The 19,472-nt window shown below is 35.7% G+C and overlaps 2 protein-coding genes across 5 annotated transcripts in view; one reads left to right on the plus strand and one right to left on the minus strand.

Moving 5' to 3' along the window:
• Positions 1-979: 979 nt before the first annotated feature.
• aimp1a (aminoacyl tRNA synthetase complex interacting multifunctional protein 1a) lies at positions 980-11,648 on the minus strand. Of its 4 annotated transcripts, none has more exons than XM_043240175.1 (7): positions 11,523-11,648; positions 9,209-9,342; positions 8,395-8,508; positions 8,018-8,179; positions 4,752-4,957; positions 3,075-3,243; positions 980-1,230 (listed from the first exon to the last, which is right to left on the minus strand). In XM_043240175.1, coding segments are annotated over exons 1-7 (954 nt in total). In that variant the 5' UTR covers positions 11,525-11,648; the 3' UTR covers positions 980-1,063. The 4 variants fall into 4 exon arrangements, with proteins under 4 accessions (XP_043096110.1, XP_043096118.1, XP_043096127.1 ...); XM_043240183.1 differs by having other exon boundaries at positions 11,541-11,629; XM_043240192.1 differs by lacking the exon at positions 11,523-11,648 and adding an exon at positions 11,323-11,498.
• The window catches only part of tbck (TBC1 domain containing kinase), a 39,092-nt gene continuing 31,258 nt past the window's right edge, over positions 11,639-19,472 (plus strand). Inside the window, exons 1-9 of the mRNA XM_043240163.1 lie at positions 11,639-11,780; positions 12,173-12,391; positions 13,954-14,026; positions 15,821-15,935; positions 16,313-16,386; positions 16,925-17,066; positions 18,113-18,173; positions 18,277-18,338; positions 18,728-18,789. Of these exons, the coding sequence (XP_043096098.1) occupies positions 12,199-12,391; positions 13,954-14,026; positions 15,821-15,935; positions 16,313-16,386; positions 16,925-17,066; positions 18,113-18,173; positions 18,277-18,338; positions 18,728-18,789 (782 nt within the window). The 5' untranslated portion in view covers positions 11,639-11,780; positions 12,173-12,198. The remainder of the gene's footprint in view (positions 11,781-12,172; positions 12,392-13,953; positions 14,027-15,820; positions 15,936-16,312; positions 16,387-16,924; positions 17,067-18,112; positions 18,174-18,276; positions 18,339-18,727; positions 18,790-19,472) is intronic.

The following is a 19,472-nucleotide window of genomic DNA, read 5'->3' on the forward strand; positions in this document are numbered from 1 at the left end:
ATATAAAACAAACAATCATGAATGCAGCACTCACTCGGATCATTACGCCCCATGCATAAAAGCGTCCATGCCCTGAAGACACGTCACTCTTGACTTCTGAGAGCACCTCAGCAATTCTTTCATTGAAAACCAGTCTTCAGACAAGAAATCTCCTCAGAGACCACCACAAACAAACACAGCTAATTTTAAAAGAACTTTGTTTAATGAACTGTATACTTTACCTGCTTGGTAACACACTTTATGGCTCGCCGTTATTTCAATTACAAAGTATTAAATCAGTCAGCTAGTGTCAATGTTAAAGACGCCATGGCGGAACAAGAGATGCATAACAATGCAAAAGTGAATAGTTATTATTTTTTTTTTTTTTTAGATGACAATGATGTTGAGTTCTACTCATGGAGTTAATTATTTTTTGACAGAATGGGGTTGTATTGACCCATAAATCCATCAGTTTAACAGAACAGAGCAGAATCTGTTCAGCAGGGACACTTCCTCAAAACGCCTGTGATGTTCCCTTTGAGGGACCAATAAAACCCAGCAAATCAAAATGGCTTTAAGAAACAAGCTCAGATAAGATTAATTCAGAGGAAATGAACATGATTCACCAACCTCTTAAAAATAATTATTCCATTCTGGATCTTAACAACCAGACGCCTTATATGAGAACGGAGAAGGAACAGACTAATACATGTTTCTGGGCTGCTGATATCTGACTCGACGCTGCGGTTCAAGCTGTATTGTGTTTCACATTTATTTATATTTTCAGTTTAGATCATTATTAACTTTTTTACATTTTTTTGTAATATACATCTGATCTGATTTTATTGTACTACTTTTAATTGATTTAATGCAAAATGTTGGCGTTTAATGAATGTAGGGTAATCATTATATATATATATATATAAAAATAAGCATCTTCTGACAGGTCAGTGTATAAGCATATTACCAAGAACATGCATATAAAGACGCATCCAAAGAGTAGCATTCAAAAAGACTTTATTCGTCTTAAATGTATCCCTTCATTGAGCGCAGTTAAAGAGGTCCTTCTCACGGAAGGAAGTTTCTATTTGATTCCACTGTTACTCATCGTCTGAGCTTTGCACACTCCTTTGCCGGTGACCTCAAAGGCGGCTCCTTTGTAAGTGGCCACACATTGGTCATCGGTGCGCAAGTCCGGCTGGACCTGCTCCCACACTTTCTTCTTCGGGTTCAGCTCCTTGTCGGGCTCACCTGGAACAATAAACAGAGAAGCGGAGAGTCTGAAGAACTGATTAGTTTTTCTTCCAACAGCTGTAAAATGACTAAAACAAAAATCTACACGTGATCATTAATATCCCCTTCCACAGACCGATCTGCAATGAATTTTAGAACGAGTTTGCATAATTTGTTCGAGCCGAGCCGAAACGAGAAGCTCCGAAACTCAAGAACTCACGAAAAGTCATGTTTTCGCTGCTACCTGCAATAAGCGGTCATAAATCAAACCGAAATGAATTCAAAAGCTTGATTTGAATGCAGACGGGGATCCTGTACCCTTTGCATCCGTTCTACTGCTGACCTTTTCACAACCATCATAACTGCTACAATCCAAATGAGACGAGAAATTCACTTGCGGAGAAAGGACTAAGAAAGGTCGCAGTCTGTCTCCAATACTTTTAATGGCTTAAAAGATGCGTGCAGTAAATACAAAATGAAAAATTTGAAATGCAAAAATAGTCGTCATATGAATCAAAAAGACTTACGGGAGAGAAAATGAAACTATTGCGTAGCAATACATGAAAAACAGTAAAAGTAGAAAAAGGTAATAAAAATAATTTAATATCATAAATTGATGGGACCATTGTTTTGCTGCAACAACTGGAGGAAGTTGGAAAACTGCCTCATTCCTGCTTTTTTTCTTTTAACTGATTAACTTGGAAAAAATGAAGTGGACAGCGTTTTGTTTTTTTTTTTTTTTTTGGCTAAATGAAAAGGTGTAAGAGACATTCCTCTCATTGTGTCCAGTGCAGATGCAGATGGTCCTCATTCACACAATTCCTGGGAATCTCCCTGTTAGTTGCTGTGTTCGACTGACCGCAAAAATATGCTACACTGCTCCAAATGGCCAGATCCAGCATATTGTTTCACAGCATGAAAATAAAATGTGTGTTTGTGAGGTTCCCTTAAGCACTGAGGGTTTTGTTCTTTATTTTTAAAAGGAAAATAATATTAGCTCATATAGTGGAACACAAACAACCAGGTTACAAAAACAAGGAACTTCATACTGTTTATTGAGAGATCTTAAAACTTTAACAGGAAATAGTGGTTATATAACAAAATCTTAAGAACTGGACCCCCAAGAGTCCCATAGCAAGACGTTTGACTACCTGCATGAAGTCTGGTCTACATCACAGATTATTTTATCCTCTAAAAAATGCCCACTTAAACATGAAGACACCTTTTGTAGCACAGGTATATATGTAGAAAGAGCCAACAATACATTGTATGGGTCAAAATGATACATTTCTCTTTTATGCCCCTTTTATTAAGGTGAAGATATTTTGTATTTCCTACCGTAAATATAACAAAACTTATGCATTGCAAATGACTTCATAAACTTTAAAGCGATATTCTCAGTATTTGGATTTTTACTGCGCCCTTAGATTCTACATTTTCAGATAGTTGTATCTTGATTAAATATTGTCCTTTCCTCACAAACCGTCAATTTCAAAAAAATGTACCCTTATGACTAGTTTTGTGGTTCAGGGTCACAACTTTCAAATAGCCATAGTGCATGCATAATTATGGATCAATTTTCATTCAATTGATATGGTGTTTCCTTGTCCACATCTCCTTGTTACCATATGCTTACTTCAGCTTGAACGTTCAACTTAACGTTCTACCAAACTGGTTTCGGAACAACCTGAGGGTGAGTAAATCATAGCAACACTTTGATTTACTAAAAGTCTTTCCTTTAATAAACCAGCATGGTGCACTCAGATTGGCTCCACAAAGCAGATTGTAGATGCCATTATACTGCTGGGCAGAAATATTGTATTTCACTGCGGAACATTTTGTGTATAAATATATAACGTTACCTGGGAAGCCCTGGAAGGTAACCCTGTCTCCAGCCGTGGCTCCACTCGGGGGATCCAGGATTTCAACCTTCTCTGGAGAACTGGCACACATGACCATGGCCTGGGATAAGACGCCTCTCATCTTAGCAGGCTTTAGGTTGCATAGAAGCACAGCCATACGATTTTGCATCTAAAGACGGAAAAAATGAATAGAACTAAATGGGCTGCACGGGAAGCGAATGCAATATTTTTAAGCGCTTGAAGAGAAAATTTAATAAAAACTTATTGCAAGGCAGAATGAGAAGTTATGCAATGGACCAAAAACATCAACAGCATACTATATTACGAGGAACAGCTGGGCAACTTTATAATTGCTGAATTATTTGTTTTTATAACCAAGAACCAGGATGTAGAACAAAACAGACCCTTAAGAAAACTAATAAACTGAATACATGCAATGATCATTCAACTCATCTACTTCCAAATCCTGCACAAAATGAATTGTAGACATTCAGAATTATTGCAACTTTACAAATGAATAACCAAAACATGCTTAAAGCAACTGTGATGTAGTCATAACCAGAGGGGGGAAACCCAACATGATTAAATTAAATGAATGAAGGAAACAGATGCGTTTTATGGGTGTAATTAGAATTTCTGACGAGCTGCTAGGAATCCCCTAAACAAATCGTAAACTCTGGGTTCTGGAAAATAAAGCACAAGAGACTGAGCTGTCTGCATGGAGCAGGTTTATGGACCTGCATGAATCGTAGTAGTGCAGACGTTTTATATGAAACAGTAAAACTGAAATATCCCCCTTCTCAATATTCTGACATATAACACCTAATCAACAAGAGCTGCATTCATTTTATGGCAACAAAGATTGCTCGCAGGTACAGTAGCGAGACATATAGACATCACATTCAGACTAATCCAAAACGTTGTCTAAAAGGGGTGTAATAAAAAAAATATTAAAACATATATATGAATGAATAATTAAATTGTTTTGTAAATTTAAAGTATATATATATATATATATATATATATATATATATATATATATAGGAATACATAAAGAGTTCATTTGCATTTTAATTTTCCAACATCGTGTTTTTTTATTATGTTTTTAATATTTTATTGTGTTAATTGGCTGTATTTTTATAGTTAATTTATAACCTAATCAAAATAATCGAACACAATGAAAAACATGATTTTTGCAAATTGTTAAAAACATTTTAAAAAAAGTTAACATGCTATTGCTAGATTTAAAGGTTTAGAATTAAATAATTCTATAAATCATTCAAAACTTAAATGCATTGATTATAGAATGTACTGTAATATTATAATGAATCTGTAATTCAAGCAATTGCATTATTAAAATGTAATTGCACTTATTAAAAGTAAATGTTAATGTAATTAAAAATACAATTATATAAACAAAAAAGTTTCTAATGTAATTCTAATAATTGCTTCAGGTGATTTATACTTTATAAATCACTAAATATGGGATTCAAAATAAAACGGGAAACAAAATAACAGTATAATTAATTGCAAATACAATAATAATAATAGTTTTTTGTGCTTTGCAAGATCTAAACGAATGCTTTAAATGATTTGTTCCATTTCAGTGATTAGTGATCATTCCTATGACTGTATAAAAAAACTGGACAAAATTAGATAGGTTAGACGGGTCAGTACCTGCTCCAGAGGGATGTGTTTGACCAGGCCACTGACAACAGTGCGTGGGGCAGCTTCACCAACATCCACTTGCTCGACGTAGAGGGAGTCGGCGTCAGGGTGCTTTTCAGCACTGATGATGCGGCCCACTCGCAAATCCAATCGGGACACGTCTACTTTTGCCTCTTCCTGAGGAGGAGCCGCAGGCTTCTTTTCCTTCTTCTCTCCTGGATCAAAAGTGCGTTAGAGATCATTAGATGATGATATTAGTAAAAAGCATAATCTGTGTCTGTGGAGCTGTAAGAGACATTGCATCAACCTCGGCACACCGTGTCATTTAGGGGTTTTATTACGGTACATGTCCAACCTGAGGAAATGTGCCTTTAGTTTGTGAGGTGTTTTTAATGCAACTCTTTGAATTATATTTTTAGCTTGTGCGTATTGTCCCCTAGGGAGCTGTTGGGACACTTTTACAAGTCTACAACTGGAAATTCTGTCGGCTTTTCGTCTGTGTTCGGTTTTTGAATTATTCCCAAAACAATTGTGCCAAAAATGGCTTCAGTATGGTGTTTGTTTCTAATCGCTGCAGTCATTTGAACTTTATCGCTGTTTCCGGACATATGGGGTTTGGGGGAAACCGTTTTGGAACACCACTTCACCCCACCTCTCTGTAGTCTATACAAGTATTAGCACTGAACACAGTGATTTCAGGGCAGAGGAAATCAAAGCACTACAGGTCAGAAGTCTAGGGTCAGTACAGAAATAAAACTTATTCAGCAAGGATGCATTCAAATTAATAGCGGTTTTGCCATCAAGGCAATAAATTACATTTTAAAAATGTGCAGTATTGTAAATACCATAGTACACAATATTCCAATTTCACACTAATTTTGAAGAAATAAAGACAGTCTTGGTGAGCATAAGACATTTTTTAAAAACCTGACTCCAAACATGAATGGTATCCTATGTTTTTCCTGAGTAGATAAATTCACTTTAGTTGAAGAAGGTCAAACATCTGAGAACAAAATGAGATTTTTTCATGCCAAGTTCAATTTTATATTAGCTGTATTTTGTCAAACATACTAATGTATGCCTGTAAAAGGAACACTCCACTTTTTTAAAACATAGGCTCATTCTTGAACTCTCCATTCATAAATTGAGTTTTTGTATCCATTCAGTCGATCTCCGGTTCTGGCGATAACACTTTTAGCATAGCTTAGCATAGATCATTGAATCGGATTAGACCAGAAGCATTTCGAAAATGAACAGTTGTAGTTTTCTAGGAACGATACTCTCATTCCGGTGCAATAATCAAGAAAGTTTGCTGCCGTACCATGGCTTCAGTAGGCGCAGTGAATAAGAGTATAGTTCTTAATCATATCTGCCTAGAAAACCTCAACTTTTCATTTTCCGTCGGGCTTAGAACATGATATAAGAAGAGAAGAAGAGTTTTAAATGGGAAAAATAACAAAACCCTTTGGTCATTTTTAAATGAGATGCTTCTGGTCTAATCAGGTTCATGATCTATGCCAAGCTATGCTACAAGTGCTATCGCCAGCCCCGAAGATAAGCCGAATGGATAGAAAAATGGTAAAACTCAACTTTTTAACTTTGGGGGAGTTGGAGAATGAGCCTATTTTCAAAAAAGTGGAGTGTTCCTTTAATACTTGTAGTCATAGGGTACCAAACTGCACTGCATGTGAAAAGCACCAGTCCTATTTCCTTTCATAAACGTTCATTTTCACACACCACTGCAAGGTGGTCGGGTCAAAACTTTATTTTCTCAGAGTTTTTGGTAAAGTTGTCAATAGCTGTTAAATTTGCTTTGCATTTCAAACATTTAATAAGGAAAAAATTGTGTAGTAGACAACCCTTCACTTTGAAGCATGCGGTGCATGCAGACTACGTGTCTAAGGGATTCAATCAGCCTTTTGTGTTTTAATAAGCACACATGGGTAATGTGAATTCAGTGGTGAATTTGATTAATCACACAGCTCCGAGTTAAGAAAATGTTGGTAAAAATGTTCCAAGAGTCCTCAAAAACTTCGACATGTGAGAAATCAAGAGGTTCTGCCAAGAATAGATACACATGAACTTCAAGGGTTCTAAATCCACACCAAAACGCAGCATTCATCAACAATACAGGAAAAGAGACCTATTTGAAAGTTATGAAAAGTGCCCCTATATTATGGCTAATGAAAGGTTCATATTTAGGTTTTGGGAATCCCCAACAACAGGTTTATTATAATATGCATTTATGTTTACATTATTTGCTCAACAACTCCCAAACAATTCGCTAAATTATAAATTTTTGCACTAATATGCTGTGATTGGTCAATTGGTTTCATTTTCATTTGATCATACCCGTAAGGCCTAATAAAGCAGCGTTTGTGAGCACAGTGTTGATTTTGTGTTTGGCGTCAACATGAAACGGCTTAGGATTCCTTTAAAAATGACTTGCCTCAATGACTCAGATTTAAAGTCAACAATAACTTCATACACGGTTCACTTTCAGATTTAAAACTGAAGAATGTTTTCATTGAGCTGTGTTACGCACCGCTTGAAAGGTCATTTTCAAAAACCCTTAATAGGTGCACTTTAACATCTGGCCCAAAGAAAACACACAAGCTAACTTGTTTTTCCTCAGTCTATAAATGCACAAAAACAATCTGCGATCTGCAATCTAGATACGAACAGAGTGTTCCCAAGTTGAAGGGATTTAAGTGATTGGAAATGAAAATCATTTTCATAATAAATAACCATGAAAGGAAATCAGAGCCATTTCAAACGCTCTATTCTGTAGGGCAGGAATACTTAGAAATGAAACCCCCAGAAGACATCAGTGAGGTCTTTAAATCTGGTTTGCTTTCAGATCTGGTTGTAACCCAAATGAGTTTGACCTGCATCCACAGCTTACATTCACTCATGGCCTCTTCTCAAACTCTAGCAAGCTTCAAATGCATTCATTATGCAGCAATGTTTATAAGAGCGGGACTGTGCATTGCATTAGTCAAATGTTTTTCTCGTTTGTGTTCCTATTTGTAACTGAAGTGAAAATCAATCACAGATTCCAAAAAATTCAATTAACCCCTGGACATGACACAGCCTATCGACAATTTCTTCTTCTGATTGCAATTTACAGCATAATTAGATATGAAAGTTTTATATGCAGCTTAATTTCATTCAGTGGGAGTAAATTTTGATTCTGACAAACGTATTGGACAAAAAAACGCTGCAAACTTCGCCACGGCAGACATGAACTCTTATAGCCTCAGAAGTATGCTTACCCTTCTTCTCGGCTTTCACCTTCTTGCTGTCATCGTTGTTTTTGGCTGGTGGGTTTTTTGCGGCTGGAGCAGAAGGGGCTGCTGGGGCAGGTGGTGCTGAGGCTGTGGGTTTAGAGACACACTGGATGCTGGGCTCTGCTGAAGGCACGGACACATCTTTCACTGTAAAGAATAGAAAAAAAGTTTTGTAAAACTTTACTACTGTTTTTGTGAACGCCAATTGGTCAACACAATGTGAACTTCATGGGATTTTCAAGCCAATTTTTAACACAAAGTGAAGGACTATAGGCATTTTGAAATGTTTTCAAGTAGCATCTTAGTATTTAATTATTTCAAAAACATCAGCTACAATACAGTATGTTGTATTTTTATTATACCTCCTCTACTCTTTTCCATTTCCAGAAGTTGTTTCTTCATTTCCTCAATGTCCATCCTGAGCTTGGCGTTCTCCACCATTAGTTTCTTTTGCTCTTTCACTGTGGCCTGCACAACTACACCAAACATTACAGCCATGAAAACAAGACAAGCACATTGATTCAGAACTTCTCAACTCAACTGTCTACTTTTTTTATATTTCTTTAAAATTACAAAATATACAACACTGTTCAAGTTTAGTGCCTATTTGTGTTGAAAAAAAGTCCCTTACACTCACCAAAGCTTGATTGCCTAGTGTGAACTATTACTATGATTTTAAATAGCTGTTTTCTATTTTAATATTTATTTTTAATTTAGATTTATATTTTAATGTTTTAAAGAGGCAAAGCTACATTTTCATCATCATTAATCCAGTCTTCAGTGTCCTTCGGAAATCATTCTAACATGCTGATTTGCCGCTCAAAAAACATTTCCTAATATTATAAATGTTTTTAAATATTAATTTCAATACATTTGATGCATCCTTGCAGCATGAAAGCATTTATGTCTTTCAAAGCAAGAAATTACTGACCCCAACCTTTTGAAAGGTTGTGTCAAAATAAAATTTAAATATCTATTAATAACACATACATAATATTTTTTTCCTTCTGAAATTAATACTGTTTTGGTAGCAATGGTATAAATGTTTGAAACGTCTATGAATGCATTCATGTAGATTAATAAAATATTGCTCTTTCTACTTTTCATCCTCTCAGACAGCCTCATTGGTCATTGACCCGTGATCAGCACACATGCACGCCTCACGCATCCACTTACTGGCTTTCTCCTTCAGCAGCTGGACCTGCTGCTTGAGATATTCGATGATCTGGTCAGCCTCCGCGGCCTTCTGTTCCAGTCTCAAGAGCGAGGGTGTGTGGCCTGACATCTTGAACAGGGATCGTAACAGGAACCTGAAAAACAAGCCAAAGGAAAAGATCAAACGAGGTAGGAACTCTTAGTCACTCATAAACATGTTTTAAAAAAAAAGAGGATCCACAGAGACATCCTATCCGTGTTTGGGAACATGCGAGACTTGAGAGCACGACCTCTTTAAATGAGATCTTTTTAGATCTTTGGCGCACGTAAACATGAGGTGTTTTGGCAAACTTTACACGGTGCTTTAATTTGTAATTTATACCGATGTGTGGCCAAGTTTCTGTCCTAATCCCGTTCCATGAAGGAGAATTATAATGAAACATCTGACACCAGCCAGATGCTCAACAATAGATCGGCTAGACGCCAAACAACATGCGAAAACCTCATCAAAGCGCACATTCTCCATCGTAAACCCTGCTTTGGGTTCGCACTTCAGTACCGTTTGAATCGCCTCGCCACGTCCAGGTCAACTGCAATATGAGGAAGCGGATGGAGTCAAACCATATGGCAAAGAAATGCGTGCGTTCTCGTGTCCACGAAAAGACATGTACTGCGTAATTGCATCACTGTCCTCTACGCTCTGTGTTTTGATTGAGGAATCCTCTTTGGCTCCACGACGGATCAAACAACGGTTCCCATTCAATCGAAAGACAGCTGGTGAAGAAACATGGACACGTTACACATTTGGCTGGGGCTCATCCACAGCAAAAGGACTAAGGGAATTTTTACAAGGCGTAGGAAAAGAGAAGAACACATCATAACACATAGTGCAGGGTGGTGCTGGAAAACAACAGCTGGCTTGGGATGAAAACAAAGAGTTCAGATGAGGAAATTAGAAACACAAAAAAGCTGGAGTTGATAATATCGTGGATCAAAGTCTCTTGTTTTTGAAGTTCTTGAACTGCTTTAAATGGGCCTGTGGTGGAAGAATTTATGAGCACCATGACAGGACTGTTTTCATTTGCATAACCCCTGAAAACGAGTCCCGGAGCCCAAACACTTCCAAAAAAAAAAAATGTAAAATTCCCCAAAAGCACTGAGCTGTCACCGTTTTTCCCAAAATGCCCTTCAGCACTGGTCATCGACGTCATATGACAGCTTATAAACATGAGCGCTAGCCATGCAACGGATATAAAATTTCTGAAACGCAACCAAAAAACGACGGCTCCTGTGAAAGAAACCTTAAAAATGTTCACATTTGAGGCCAACTGACACCAGTGAATGTAACACTTGCTGAAGCAGCTGTCACTGTCATGCAAGTCTGAACATTGACGAGATAATGACCCCACATTAGTCAGTGCTTCCATTGGTTGAGCGTCTGTCAAATCACAGTACACTTCATTCTCTTCTATTCATCTTCAAGAAATCCTAAATGATCGTAAATACTTGCATCCCACAGGGATGTTTTTATGTAACCTAAATGTCCCTCAAATAACTGCAGGGGGACCCAAAATAAAAGCACATGCTCTATCAACATCTACACTATTTTGGTACACAATTATTTAGTTTTAGTTAAATGTATAATGATTATGCATTTATTCATTATTTAAAAACTTAGGATTTAGGTCTAAGGTCTGTAAAACAAACATTTGACCATTTTATGATGACAGAACTGGAGAAATTATTATTTTATCAGCATGTCAGTTATGTCTTACAAACAAATTAAACAAGATTAATGCTTGTGTGTGTGTGTGTGTGAGGCCTAAGAAAATACACTAATTATGCAATTTGATAACAATAAAGCAAGCATGGTGGCATTTTTATCTGTTGACATGAACCTGCTTGACAGACCTCATACTGCGTAAGTGAAACTAAAAGAAAGACAGCAGTTCTTTAAAGAATGAAGCATCTCAAAGGTACATTTCCATATATGTTTAGATAATCATTAAGGGAGAAATATCAATATATCATAATCATTGATGTATTCTTTTCCTCAAAAAATGTCAAATAAATTCACATTTGAAGTATTTAAATCAATTTGTCTACGCAAGGACAGACATTTAACCATACTGTACCCTAATACGATGTTTTTCAGTAGTGATATTCATACAGCAGCTGACTCATGATGATATTTTTAACTTATTATAGATACAGTGTTAACTGTCACTTGACATGTCAGTCGTCATAGCACACCTGTCCTTTTACATCTTTTCCTAACTCACAGACAAACTGACAATACTCGTACATTAAAGCCTCAACGAGCTCTACTACTCACATAAAACTGCAAACGTACGTTTCTCTCCTACAAAGCCACACGCTACACTCGTCTCTCGCCGGCGGCGCAAAATGATGACGCCACGGTCACGCGGCGTTCAGCTGCTCGCTGGCGCGGGATAGACACGTCATCGCGCGCTTCTGCTGTTTACAGTCGCCGGAAGACTAAACTGATCTCTCAAAATCACAAATATATATCAGTGATATTATCAATGGACACGTGAATCAAATGGAGCAGTCTTTCGTTTCAGACAACCGGGTACGTCGCTGGTTTTATTTTGCCTCTGTAAAGCACGAACATGTGTGTACAGCATATTTAAATTAAATATTGTAAATATTATGCAATTTAGTTTATGTCGTATCCCTGTCGGATACAACATCGAGTTACGCTGCAAAATAAAGTATGCACGTTTTAGCGTTATGCTTAAACTAGATTATCTTATTTTTTTTGTATAATATCATATGACACACCTAATGAGTATGAACCACAATCTTGCCGTTGTAACATTAATTACTGTGACTGTTAATGCTGTTTTTATTGTATAGTATCCATGAGATCATTTACAGAAATACTTTTATACAATTTAAAATTTTACAACAACATATCCAATATAATTATATGTTCTGAATGCTATATATTGCCCATGTCAGTGTGTTTGCTGAGCATCAGGGACACCATGCAGCCCCTCAGAGATGCGGAGCTGGGGGCCTCCACCTTCTTCGCCTCTCCTCTTCCTCATGACGTGTGTGGCAGCAACGGGCTTCCTCTCACCCCCAACTCCATCAAAATCCTGGGACGCTTTCAGATCCTTAAGACCATCACCCATCCCAGACTGTGCCAATATGTGGACATCACCAGAGGGAAGCACGGTACGATGGCTTTAATACTTTGTTATGATGTGTTTCTCACTGAATGGCTGGCAAATCATCGGATGCTCAAGTAGCCTAGTCAAGTCAATGGTTCAGCTTCACAGTATTAAACAGGGGTGAATTAATCCAAGCCAGTGATGCAAACTACACAAATGAGAAATGGGAAGCAGCTTTGCATGACAATAGTTTCAGTCAGTTCAGTGTTGGTTCAGTTAAATAAATTCATTGTGAAACTCGAATCAGTTCGGTGTTTATTCAGTTTGGTTCAGTAACAGTGTCCATGTTGCAAATTGAATTCAATTTATTTCATCTTTAAACAAGAAGACAGCATTGTTCAGCTGAAATTCAGTTCAGACTCAAGAGTCAGTGCCGTTAAATCAATAATGTACTGAATATTAAGTTTCTTTTAAGGGTGACAGTTTAAAAACCTAATATCCATTGATAAATTGCAGTAAATGTCGAGGCGTCTAATGGCTATCTAGTCAATTTGTCACAAAATGTTTCAAAATTGTGAAAATGCATTTTTTTCAGAAATGCTTATTGTAGTAATGTTGAACCTTGTAAACCATTTTGATACCTAAAGATTCATAATTGACACAGTTACTGAATTTTATTTGAATCTAATTGAAACTGAATCTGAGCATTCACCAGTGACACTGTTCTTTTTCTGTTTATTTCTGTGAAGCTGCTTTGATAAAAATCATCCAATCGTATTAGAGCTTGTCAGATCCAGAGTTTTTCGTGCAATATTCTTGCGGTTTAATACTGTTTATTGAACACTTTCACTGGAGACCTGAACATCAAAAGAAGTGCGCAGGCCGTCTTTATATTATCATTACACTTGTTTTTATTTTTGCAAAGTCATAAAGTTGAAATGTGTGCTTTTTCTTTTCTTTCGAATACCTCACCGAGTCTGTTTTGGTTTTCTGGTGCTCTTCGGGGTTTTATTGTCTTTTATCTAAGTGATTTTTATCTTTGTGCTTTAATGACATCATTCGTGTGCAGATTCTGCCTGTGAGAATCTTTCTTTTTATCTTTGGTTGCTTTATGACTGCTAGCTCAGTATTTATCGCGCATCTCCTATGAGAAAACTCTCCGAGATCCGTGCATGCGTATGCAAACACATGTGTTTGAAGTCCTTATGACATTTATGCAGATTTATTAGAGTTATAACTTACTTTCATGTCTGAGAAACGACCTTGAATGCAGGTCATCATCTCGCTGGAGGGAATAGTCATTTCTGAAGATAATGACTGGGTTATTAAAGCCAATTTTTAAAAAGCTCATCTTTAGTTTTTGTCTTCTCTATGTGATTCAAATGGGAATAGAATGAATGTTGTACATTTTGGAGTGATTTTGCAAAACAATAGCTTTTTTTTTTTTGAAGATGCTGTGACTTTGTTTTCTGGATGTTGAATGCAGAACGGCACAAATCAAATATAGCATAAATAAATCACAGATACATTTACATGAGATGCTAAATGTTCGGCCAAGAATGGCGCTTGAAGCACCAGGATTGTCGGATGGATTCCCACGAACTCCTAATTACTGACTTTTTGCAGAGCGCCTGGTTATTGTAGCTGAGCACTATGAAAAAAGCTTGAAGGACCTTCTGAAGCAAGGGAAACCGGTCAGGTAATACATGCATATGGAATATAACTGATTGCACATGGTTTTTTTTTTTACATAAGGTTGCCGCTAGAGAGGAATTCTTTAATAAAAAAATGAATCAGCCCATTTTTGCTCAGTTGTAGGCAACACAAATAAATAAAAGCATCAGTTTATTTAAACGACATGGACATTTTTCAGTATTTCGAAAGGTGTATTTGAACAGCTCATACTCTTCACTCAGTGATTACCGTTTTTAATCTGTTCTACAGCATCAGGTCAGCAGACTCATTGCTTTAATATTTATGCCAGTGCTTTTTTTTTGTTACCGCCCTGACATCCATTAGCGGTTTGTATCTTCTCATGTGGAAGCCATTGACACCATCGTCAAATTCTTCATGTGGACAGTTTTTTTTTTGAAAGCATTTGATCGTCGTGTGTGTTATTCTTGGCCTGCATCATTAGGGACGATGTGTTGTATTAATATCGACACAATCTGGATCAGAGTGTAAGAAAATGATCAGTGTTAATAGCAGTTGTGAACTGGGCCAGTTCACTATCACAGACTGTAGACTGACGTGGTATTTTACTGAGTCAATGTTACTAAAAATTGCTTGAAAAGGACAAAAACAACTTTTCAAGACCGGTAAAGCTTTTATTTTATTTTTTAGACAGTGTATAAAGCATTGAGTCACAGTTTCCAATCAGACCTGTCACGTCTAGCAATATTTTCACCACCCCAATTACATATCCAGATTTTTCCAAAGAAAAGTGTTTTCCAACATCCAGACCTGTCTACATGTTTCTGGTCTTAGTCAGAATGTACTGTTTATAATATTTCACTGATAAGAAAACGTCGGTTTCCTGCAAAAGTGCACGAGGAGCACTTTATTCAACACCCTGGTTAAAATTGTTCATTAAATGCAATCATCTTTACTTTATACGTTTTATATTTCAGTTTCAGGATAAGTATGTATTGATTGTAAAACTTCAAAAAGCCTCCAAAAAAGCACTCAAACGACAAATTCACCGAACACCATCCCGCTTTTCTTCATTAAGTGACGTGAACTTTTATATCCAAGAGGGATTTGTTTTTGAGGTCAGACTCACCCAGCAGCCTGAGTTTGCACAGACCGTTTGTCTTAAATTAATAGCAGACGAATGCGATGCCTTTTACTTTCAGCTCATTTTTTTTGTCCGGTTTAATGTTATTAACCACAGAAATACTGTAGCTGTCTTAGCAGAAAACCCATCTAAACCAGTGATGTATTACCAATAACTGATTGATTTTTAGCCGTGACTGAACAGCTTACATTGCGAATTTATGCTACTCTTGTTCTGCCATCTACTGTCTAAATCAGACAATATCAGACAAATTAATAAAAAAAAAAAATTTGATTTTCTGACATGTACTATTAGATTATGCCTTTTATTTGACCCAACAGAACCTGTATAATTATATATATATATATATATATATACATATATATATATATATATATATATGTGTGTGTGTGTGTGTGTGTGTGTGTATAATATATATATATATATATATATATATATATATATATATATATATATATATATATATGTATATGTAAATGTTGTTTTTAGACTATAATAACCTATAAAACTTTACAATTTTAGGATTGTTAAAAAAATACCAATTTCTATACAAAAATCCGTGATTGATCATCCATAACCAGGTTATTATTCGAGTAGATGTGATGAGTAGTTTAACACAGGTATATACGGTGTGTTTGTGATATCATTTAATAAGTTTCATTTTTTACGATTTTAAGATGTCTGTGTGTCTTTTAGTCCAGAGAAGGTGCTACAGGTTGCATATGAAGTGCTGGAAGGTTTGGAGTTCATGAATAAACATGGCATGGTGCACCGGGCCTTGACTTCCAGCAATGTTCTCCTGGACCGTGAGGTGTGTAAAAAAAACCCAAAACAAAACACAGATGGGTATCAAGAACTCACGGATAAGTTGCATGATGTAAAAAATGAGTTTACTTTTATTTTCTTTACTTTTAAACATTTTTGGAGGGCTGACAAATTCCTTAAGTTGCATTTTAATTCAATTTTGCTTTTTGTTTAGATCTAAACCCGTAATCGCTTTTGCTCAAACATTTGATAAAACGTCACAGTTTAAATAAAAAACCTTTTATAGTGAATGTACTGAATTCTGCACGTCACTTTTCGAATTTGTTAAGTCGTCAGAACGATGTCAGGATGAGTGTCTTGCTGTAACACGCTTTCAGCTCGCTGTTAACGCTCTTTCGAAAATGTTCTTTTACGAATCAACAGGGTAAAGTGAAGCTGGCCAAATTCGGCCTGTATCATATGACCGACCACGGAGCAGATGTTGACTTTCCTATTGGGTACGTCGTTCGGCTATAATGTTTTCCATTTGTTTCCTGATCTAACATATTCCTCAAAATGAAACTCACGTGCTTTGGAGTCTGTATAAGGGTACAGATAACATCTCGGCATCGTTATTGCGGAGCAGAAAGTCAGGGCGAGCTTTAAATCTTGTGCGCCTTCTTTTTAAGATGCATCGCGGCTCCGAATCGAAGCGTCAGCCTTTCATGGAACAAAAAAAGATCAATGAGTCACGCTGTGCTCTCATAATAAAGAAAGATGAACTAACATTAGAAGTGCATCAATGTGGCCCATCTTTTTTTTGATCAAAAGCAGATCCTGGATATCAAAGCGGCTTCCTTATGCGCTATCATAAATAACATAGCTGAGTGGCACAACTAGGAACCCTCATGTTCCCAGGAGCCCGTCTTATAATATCCGGTTGTGATTTGGGTTTTGTGGGACACGTCTTTTGTTATCTGTCATCACAACGACCACATCTGCACTCGGCGAGACCTTTTCGACGCCCATGTCTTCTGTTGCTCTGTTTTTCTGTAGGTATCCATCTTACCTGCCTCCAGAGGTTATTGCTCAAGGCTGTTTTTATTCCAGCGGCCCCTCGATCATTGAGGCCCCTCTTCCTTCAGGGCCCAAAACAGACGTTTGGTCTCTCGGGGTGCTTCTGTTTGAACTCTGTGTGGTACGCTTTCAGGGTTTTCGTTGATTTAGCTCAACAAGGACTGAACTGAATTTTACATGAATGCAAATTATTTCTTTTCCAAGATATGAATAATTTATGATGTTAGTGTACGTATATTGTAGGCTTAAACAAAATCACGTCCCCAAGGTTTTACCTACAGGTTACATTTTAAGCATGTTTATATATCAAAGACAGTAAAGTTTATAAATGTTTCTCCTTAAATAATCCATTGGTTATAAATGTGGTTGATGGCAAAATTTCATGAAGGTGATTTTTTTTTTCAAGTGTGCTGAATAACTTTTCCAAATAAAAATAATATAGGAAATAGTATACTTAGTCTAATTATAAATATTCAATAAACTACACAACATAGTTTTTTTTTTTTTTTTTTTTGCTAATTCAGTTTTCATATATATATATATATATATATATATATATATATATATATATATATATATATATATATATATATATATATACACAGTTTTATTATCATTTTTTATCAATTTAGAATCAATTTAATGTATTTTATATTTTTTATATTACTGTTTTTTTCCAGTTTTATTTAAAGATATTTTATTTTCAGCATTTTATGTGGTTATTTTTAAATTTAAACTGTACAAAAACTAATTGGACTTTTACATTTTTTTAAATAACACTAATAGCGTTATAAATATATTTATTTACTTTAATATTTCTTTAAATGTTATTTTTTAAGCTAATATTTTTTTTTTATAGTTGAAATGAATAGTTCAACTTAATTTTAATTGAGTTTATTCATTTTAGTTTTAGTGAATGCTAATAACCGCTCCAGGCCAGAATAAAAAAAAAAGTTTTTAAAAAGAGTTATACAAGGTCAAATCAGGCACAGTGCATTATGGGTTACAGCATCGCATTTAGTATGCTCTGTTATATATTGCACATTTGGCAAATGAAGATGAAAATTAGGCTTAGAAAATATGCATACTGCAAAAATATTCAGACTTTTTAACTGAATGATTTTAACACTAACCATTTGATGTCGTGTGACTTGCCTTGTCCAATAGGGAAGGCAGATACTCCAAAACATTGCTATTAATGAGAGAATGAAGTTCATCATCACCTTAGGCAAGTTCATGCTAATGGGACACAGTTTATCTATTCACACCACATTATTATGTCTATATTCTGTTGTAATGCCTTATTGTTAAATGCTTTATTGTCTCTACAGGATGCATGGATGACATAATTACTGTCCTTGCCGAGGAACACGGGTGCTTAGATACGGTGAAGGTAAGTCGGCTCATCATAATGGATATGCTTTTCTTCTTTGTACTTTGCATTCCTTGCACAGATATTTGATTATGTTTACTTTTTTTGTAAACCTTTTACTGCCGGACAGAAAAATACACAACCAGTCTCATGGTAGGGAATGCTTTATCTCAGTGGTTTCATCTCAAAGGAATTCTACTTTAAAAGGTTTACTTTGAAACCTCTCAGATAAACTCTTCTTAGCTTGACACTGAAGGCCCACCGATCGCATGGCTAACGTTTTCCAAATGTCCTCATAAAACCTCACTTTTCAGTGGAGTTTATGGCATGAATGACACGGAGCGCTGATTTATCAGAGTTTGGCTGGGTTTGATGCTTTACTAATATTTTTGTCTCCGTCTTTTTCCCAGGAGCTGCCTGAAAATGTGCAGGCTTTATTGAGGAAATGCTTGACGTTTCTCCCTTCAAAAAGGTTAACTACAATATTTAGCCCTGTATAGTTTCTTTATTGGGTAAAAACTCTCTCTTATCTTTCATGAAGGTGCAGTTTGGCTTTATACCATGAAATCTCTTGAGCAGGGACTTATTTTACCAATAACTGTATTGTTTAAATCCTTTGCAGGAATGGTTATAGTTATGAAATTGATATTATTCATTTATATTGAATCCCAATATTTGTATTTTTTTAAAGGCACTTCAGAAAGTAGATATGTAGCAGAGATACTATTGTGGCTTTTTATTTATATTTTGAAAAGGTCTTTTATATTTTCAGTTCAGTTTCACTTCATTTTAGTATATGTTACTAAAAAACAAAAATTTTAAATATCATTTTTAGTTATTTTAGGGAAATTTAGTCCGATTTTGTATCAATATTTTTATTGTTTTTCATTTTTTTAAATCACTATTTAGGTTTAATTTACTAAATTATATCGAGAGTTTAATTTAATAATAAAAAAAAGTTGTTAACATTTATTTTATTTTTTTGTTTGACTTAGCTGCAATAATTAATTAATCTATAAAGCAATAAAACATTTTTATGCAGGAAATTTTCCCTACTAAAATATTCCATGTTTGTTTGTTCTGGTCTTATTGCGCACATTAAATCATTTTTTAAATCGATGCACTACTTAATATTAATACTAATAATAATTATTA

Source organism: Puntigrus tetrazona, chromosome 1 (genome assembly GCF_018831695.1).
Source record: "Puntigrus tetrazona isolate hp1 chromosome 1, ASM1883169v1, whole genome shotgun sequence".
In the NCBI taxonomy this organism is placed as follows: domain Eukaryota; kingdom Metazoa; phylum Chordata; class Actinopteri; order Cypriniformes; family Cyprinidae; genus Puntigrus; species Puntigrus tetrazona.

Bases quoted from the DNA above. Each gene is read 5' to 3' on its own strand.
- aimp1a (XM_043240175.1), bottom strand. The intron at 8,180-8,394 runs GTATAATAAAAA...TATTCTTTACAG, and splicing joins AATGGAAAAGAGTAGAGGAG to TGAAAGATGTGTCCGTGCCT. The intron at 4,958-8,017 runs GTAAGCATACTT...CTTTTGATCCAG, and splicing joins GGTGAAAGCCGAGAAGAAGG to GAGAGAAGAAGGAAAAGAAG.